Genomic DNA, 7,226 nt, shown 5'->3' with positions numbered 1-7,226 from the left:
TTAGCTCTTTTTTATTTATTTTGGTAGAATTTTAGCTCTTATTTTAAAGGGCCAAAATCAAAATATTTTACATACTATACAGAGTAATTTCAATATTTTTTTTTTGGGGGAGACTAAAAGAAAACAATAAAGATCAAAAATAAAAAAATTGAAAATTTTCGAGAACAAAAATTTATTTTGTTCTCCCATAAAAAAAAATTATTTTGTTCTAGACAAAGTGACAAACAACACACGTAATTACAAGGTTTAAGGTTCAAACCCGAATGAAAATGTCCAGCTTAACAATATCGGTATTGTCAGTTGAGCTAGACTTTAGAGACAAAAAAAAAAAAATTACAAGAATTAAAAGCAAAGAATTATATATTTATAAGCAGAAAAAAGCATATTTAAACCAAATTAAAAATAAACTGGCCTATAAAACAGTCCTTGTTGGTCATGCATTTTTATCTAAACACTACTTTTGCTTTTGCTTTCTAAAAGCTAAAGATGACATCAAAGTAATGTGTATGTGAATGTGAAAGAGAAAGAAAAGGGATTGATTATAGATTTATAGTGTCACCTCTTCCTAGAACTCTTCTTCTCACTCTCTCTGCATATTCAGTGCTATAAACTCTTATCATATTCTAAAACTTCACTTTCTAAGCTAGTTATTCCACAAATAATGGATACTCCTAGTTTCACCTTTGTACTATATACCCTCTTTCTTACTCTTTCTGTTTCTGTTTCTTCATCATCATCACTTCCTATGTCTTTGAAAACACAAGCTTCTATCTTAGTTTCTCTCAAACAGGATTTTGAATCCAAAACTTCTTTAAAAAGTTGGAATATCTCTAACTACATGTCCCTTTGTACTACTTGGTATGGTATTCAATGTGACACAAACAATAGTTCTGTTGTGTCACTGGATATATCAAACTTGAATGTTTCTGGAACTTTTTCATCTTCCATCACAAAACTATCAAACTTGAGATTCCTCAACATATCCAACAACATGTTCAATGGAAATCTAAGTTGGAAATTCTCTCATTTGAAAGAGCTTGAAGTTCTTGATGCTTACAATAATGAGTTCAATTGTTCACTCCCTCTTGGTGTCACTGAGTTACCTAAACTCAAGTACTTGAATTTTGGAGGAAATTTTTTCTATGGAGAAATTCCTTCAAAATATGGTAACATGTTGCAGCTTAACTATTTGTCTCTTGCAGGTAATGATTTGAGAGGTTTCATACCTTTTGAGCTTGGAAATCTTACTAATCTTACACACCTTTTGTTAGGTTATTACAATGAGTTTGATGGTGAAATTCCACCTCATTTTGGTAACCTTGTTAATTTAGTTCATCTTGATCTTGCAAACTGTGGTTTGAAAGGTTCAATTCCACATGAGCTAGGAAAACTTTACAAACTAGACACACTTTTCTTGCAAACCAATCAACTTAATGGTTCAATTCCACCTCAATTAGGGAATCTTAGTAGTTTGAAATCTCTTGATATGTCAAACAATGAGTTAAATGGAAACATACCTAATGAGTTTTCAAATCTTCGCGAACTCACACTCTTGAACTTGTTCATCAACAAACTCTATGGTGAAATTCCATCTTTTTTTTCTGAGTTACCAAATTTGGAAGTGTTAAAGCTTTGGCAAAACAACTTCACAGGTTCTATTCCTTCTAAGCTTGGAAAGAATGGTAAATTGAGTGAACTTGATTTATCAACAAATAAACTCACTGGATTAGTACCTAAATCTTTATGTCTTGGAAAAAGGTTAAAGATTCTAATCTTGCTTAACAATTTTTTGTTTGGTTCTTTGCCTAATGAGTTTGGTCAATGTTACACACTTCAAAGAGTTCGTTTAGGACAAAACTATTTAACAGGTTCAATACCAAAGGGTTTTCTTTATTTGCCTCAACTTTCACTTCTTGAACTTCAAAACAATTTGCTTGGTGGTTTTCTTCCACAACAAGAAATCACAAACACAAACACTTCTAAACTTGGAGAGATAAATCTTTCGAACAACCGTTTATCCGGATCACTACCAAATTCTATTGGAAACTTTCCAAACTTGCAGATTCTGCTTCTTCATGGAAATAGATTCTCAGGTGAAATCCCTTCAGATATAGGAAAGTTGAAGAACATTCTCAGGTTGGATATGAGTTTCAACAACTTTTCAGGAACTATTCCTATTGAAATAGGTAAATGTTCTTCACTTACCTTTTTAGATTTGAGTCAGAACAAATTATCAGGTCCTATTCCAATTCAGGTTTCTCAAATTCACATACTTAACTATCTTAATGTCTCATGGAACTACCTAAACCAAACACTTCCAAAGGAACTTGGTTCTATTAAGGGCTTAACTTCAGCTGATTTCTCTCATAATGACTTCTCTGGCTCAGTTCCTGAAATAGGACAATTCTCAGTGTTCAACTCTACATCCTTTGTTGGTAATCCAAAGTTATGTGGATATGATTTGAATCCATGCAACAAATCTTCATCAGAAACATTAGAGTCTCAGAAAAATGGTGGTGAGAAACCTGGAATTCCTGCAAAGTATAAGCTTCTGTTTGCATTAGCACTTTTGGTTTGTTCATTAGTTTTTGCAACATTTGCTATCATGAAGGGTAGAAAAGGAATTAAGAGGGACTCAAATCCATGGAAGTTAACAGCATTTCAGAAGATTGAATATGGAAGTGAAGACATCTTAGGATGTGTAAAGGAAAGTAACATCATAGGAAGAGGAGGTGCTGGTGTTGTATATGGAGGAACAATGCCAAATGGAGAAAAAGTAGCTGTGAAAAAGTTATTAGGAATTAACAAAGGTTGTTCTTATGATAATGGTTTATCAGCTGAAATAAAAACACTTGGTAGAATAAGGCACAGATACATTGTGAAGTTGTTAGCATTTTGTTCAAATAGAGACACTAATTTGCTTGTTTATGAGTACATGACAAATGGTAGTTTAGGTGAAGTGTTGCATGGGAAAAGAGGGGGGTTTCTTGAGTGGGATGTTAGGGTGAAAATAGCAACTGAAGCTGCTAAAGGACTTTGCTATTTGCACCATGATTGTTGTCCTTTGATTGTTCATAGAGATGTTAAGTCAAATAACATATTGTTGAACTCTGAGTTTGAGGCTCATGTTGCTGATTTTGGACTTGCTAAGTTCTTGCTGCAAGATACTGGTGGGACTTCTGAATGCATGTCTTCCATTGTTGGTTCTTATGGCTACATTGCTCCAGGTACTTTTAATTTTGATATTCAAAATATAGATATATATTTAAATCAGTTAGACTGAAAATTGAAAACTATTTAAAGTAGAAGTTATGGACACATTATTGCCTAGCTTAAGCTACCCGAAAATATTGTTTAGATTACTGTAGTGATTTGACCAGGTAGAATGAGTGAGTCCAAATCAACATTAGTTATGATTATTTTGGATCCATTTAATAATCAGATAAATATTCATAGTCAAAAAGTCAATATGAAGGTAATGAATATACTTTTTTTCTGTTATTTTTAATTGACACAAAACATTCCCTTTTTACACCACTATAAATAGCACATTCTTGCCATTATCTGGGACCACATTATGTCCTTCATGTACGTGAATTCCAAGACTAGTAAATGCTCCACTTACAAAGGAAAATTCTTCAATCTTTTGCTTTTCTTATACCAAGCTTGGTTTGTTCTTTTGCATGCCTTGAAACCATAAAATTATATTCAAACCCAAACAAATCACAACCATCTTTTTCTGACTATATATAACCCACTAATATATATCATATCTCTAGTAGCTAACATATGCACAATAACCAAAAGCATATAGATATTATAGTTTAAATTGTGAAAGGAAGCAATTATGTAAACTGATTCTGAATTATGTTATGTTACAGAATATGCATACACATTGAAAGTGGATGAGAAAAGTGATGTATACAGCTTTGGGGTGGTGCTACTAGAACTTTTAACAGGGAGAAGGCCAGTGGGAGATTTTGGTGAAGAAGGAATGGATATTGTTCAATGGACCAAGTTAAAAACTGATTGGAACAAAGAAAGTGTGGTGAAGATTCTTGATGGGAGGTTACATAACAATATTCCTTTAGATGAAGCAATGCAGTTATTCTTTGTAGCTATGTGTTGTGTTGAGGAACAAAGTGTGGAACGACCAACCATGAGAGAAGTGGTTGAAATGCTAGGACAAGTAAAGCAACCAAATATATTTCAAGTGTAATGAGTGAGTCATCAAGGAAATTATTATAAATAAGAGAAAGAAGAAATAAAGAATAAGGTGTGACTTGTATCTATGTGTTCATGTTGGCTAGGTGTTAATTTTCCTAACTAGCTAGTTTGTGTTATTTGAGAATTTTGAAGATTTTGTTTAACTATTTATTAGCTAGAGTTGGACCTGTTCAAAAAAATAAAACTATAGTTGGTAGAGGGGATTCAATTACTGTTAACACACTGCAATACAATTTAGGATTGAGATTGAAGTTGAATTATGAATGCATACCTTGGCTTGGCTTCCCTTTACTACTTGTCTAGAATTTCCACAAAAAATTGTTTAGTTTTTTTCTTTTATCAATTAGAAATATTAAAGACAAAAAGCAAAAGGAAATACCCCTTCATGCCATTTTTCTCAACACACATGCTCTCTCTCTCTTTGTGTGTCTCCCCTTTGTTTTGTATTTTTCTCAACACCTTTTTTTTGGAATTTTTATTCGAATTCATGCTGAATTTATTCTAATTTATTTATTGACTTTATTCGAGTTTTTAATTCAATATGCAATCATAAAATAAATGCAAAAAATTAACAAAAGCGTGTAAAAACCATTTACAATGCATTAAAATGAATGAACAACCGGACACAGTAGCGTGAGTTAACTCACGCCCAGGTTTAACACTAGCGTGAGTTAACACACGCAAGGTTTAACACTAGTGTGAGTTAACTCGCGCTCAGGTTAACACTCGCGTGAGTTAACTCACGCCAGTTTGGCAAGTGGTCACAACTCAAGAACACGTTTTTTGGACTTTGGTCGGTTATTCAACCTTGGTTTTATTGAGTTTTACACGTTTTTTTTACTGTTTTTTGACTGCATTTAGTGCATACAAAACATAAGCACTAAATTATTTTCCATTAGGCCTTTTTTTCAATTTTTTTAATACATAACTTTAATCGAATTTAGTCAATACACAAATTTTATTCTAATTCACGCTGAGTTAAGTGGCGCATAGTGGCTACTTTTTTAAAATTTATTTACTATATTCAAATTATTTTATTTATTTTATTCTAAATTATTTTATTTACTTTATTCTAAATTATTTTATTCACTTTATTAAAGTTAATTTATTTACATATTTACTGTATTCTAATTTATTTATGAACTTAAAATAAATATTGATTCAATATTATACATTAAATAAATACAAATATAAATAAAATAAAATGAACTAAATTAATATTTATTCATTAAATATAAAATAAGAAAATAAAAGCAAATATAAAATAAAAAGGAATAAACAAAATTGATGCATATAACAATATCTCATTTTATTAATAGAATTCATACAACAGAATAATTGATACAATAATTTATTCGAATTTACTAATTTATTCTACTTATTTTCTCCCTCTTGGGGATAAAAAGTGATCAATCTTCGTGGGGTAAAATAATGAGCAGTCTTCATGGGAAAAATACATCATCAACCCTTGAGCTAAATTTAAATCTGGTTTTTTTTATACACCAAGAAAAATCTTTTTACCCACGGTAAAAAGTTTATGGAGTAAAAAAAGCAGATTTAAACTTATCCCTAGGGTTGATCACTTCCCCAGGTCGGTTACTCACTATTTTATCCCGAAGAAGTTTGATCACTTTTGTCCCCAAATAAAATATTGAAAAAAGAAAGAAAGAAGAAAAATAGAGGGATAGAGTGAGGAGGGGGAGAAAGTGATATGGTGTGAGGAATTACGGAAGTATGGAGGGGTATTTATAGGTGGAAATGGTAGTATAGGTTGGAAATGAGGGAAGTACTATCGCATGTTAAATCACGTAAGGGCATTTTGAACTTTTATTTTGGAAATGAGCAAAATATTCTGGGTAAAGAGCAGAATTCCAAAAAAATTATTATAAGTAGACCCAATGACCCTCACCCAATTATTTGTTTAAAATTGCTTTTTAAGCGCCTAATAATTGCTCACGAACACCTAAAATTATCAAAAATTAATTTCCGTTCACATAATTTTATTTCTTATTTTCTAATTGCTAATTAATTCTTTTTCTTTGCTAATTTGTTAATTTGGAATTTTATTTTTTAATTTCTATTCATCTCTTGATTTTATTTAGTGATTCAGCTTCAACATTATAGTTCAATTTCAACACCGCATAATTTACCAAGAACAGTCAGAAAATTTTATGTTATTGATTAGATTATGCATATTTTTTGTGTTAGTTATAATGATGACTAATTTTTTTTATGTCTATGGATGTTATTTGCAAGTTAAATAGAATGTTGTTATTTAAAAAAAAATGGGTTTATATTTTATTAAGTCTCATCTTTACAACGAGAGCCAAACCTCCACTTTGATTGGGACGGCCCATTTTATCAAATCTTTTTTATTAAACTTTGTAAAACTCTAATTTCTTGATACATGATGACGTTCGTTACCTTTCTCTTCTCGTTGGTTTGGTTAAAATGATTGATTGTATGTTTTGTGGAAATCGTTAACATGATTTTCATGCAAACGATATGTATTTACCGATTTTTTTGAAGGAATGTATTTACCACCTTATTACTTGTTATGACCAAGAGAATGCTTGATCACCATTTTACACAACAAATCTCGATGTGAGAACGTCAAAAGTAGGTCATTTTGGTATATAATTTTGAAAAGGGGGTCAAAAGTTTCTTTTTTTTTTTGGGAATAGGGGTGGATAAAAAAAAATTCACTTATGAGAAACCAAATTTTTTTTAAGGGATGAGAAATCAAATTTTTGAAGACGGAAAACTATAGTGAGAATAAGTATCTTATGTGATAATGAAATGAATGTTTGTCAACCATTAAATTAAAATAAATGGTTTAAATTAAAAGGTGTAATTTTAATAACACATGTTTCCAAGCACACTTAATTTAATCTCATTAACCCTTCGCCGTTCTCGTCTTCTCAAAGATTGGAAAAGTAATCACATTCATGGATCCCTCTATCATTGGCTCTTTCGTCGTCATCATCAGTGTTGGAATC

The 7,226-nt window shown here is 31.2% G+C and overlaps 1 protein-coding gene across 1 annotated transcript; it reads left to right on the top strand.

Annotated features, from left to right (window-relative positions):
• Nucleotides 1-462: 462 nt before the first annotated feature.
• On the top strand, nt 463-4,518 carry LOC11431479 (leucine-rich repeat receptor-like serine/threonine-protein kinase BAM3). Its single transcript, XM_003617251.4, has 2 exons — nt 463-3,227; nt 3,882-4,518. The coding sequence occupies exons 1-2, from the start codon at nt 662-664 to the stop codon at nt 4,217-4,219; spliced, it is 2,904 nt and encodes a 967-aa protein (XP_003617299.1). The 5' UTR covers nt 463-661; the 3' UTR covers nt 4,220-4,518.
• The last annotated feature ends 2,708 nt before the right edge of the window (nt 4,519-7,226 follow it).

Source organism: Medicago truncatula, chromosome 5 (assembly GCF_003473485.1).
Source record: "Medicago truncatula cultivar Jemalong A17 chromosome 5, MtrunA17r5.0-ANR, whole genome shotgun sequence".
Lineage (NCBI taxonomy): Eukaryota > Viridiplantae > Streptophyta > Magnoliopsida > Fabales > Fabaceae > Medicago > Medicago truncatula.
The sequence above is the reverse complement of the archived record's forward strand: the minus strand, read 5'-3'. Positions and strand labels throughout refer to the sequence as shown.

Excerpts from the sequence above, each read along its gene's own strand:
- LOC11431479 (XM_003617251.4), top strand. The coding sequence starts at position 662 with ATGGATACTCCTAGTTTCACCTTTGTACTATATACCCTCTTTCTTACT. Across the intron at positions 3,228-3,881 it reads TTATGGCTACATTGCTCCAG|AATATGCATACACATTGAAA; the intron begins GTACTTTTAATT and ends GTTATGTTACAG.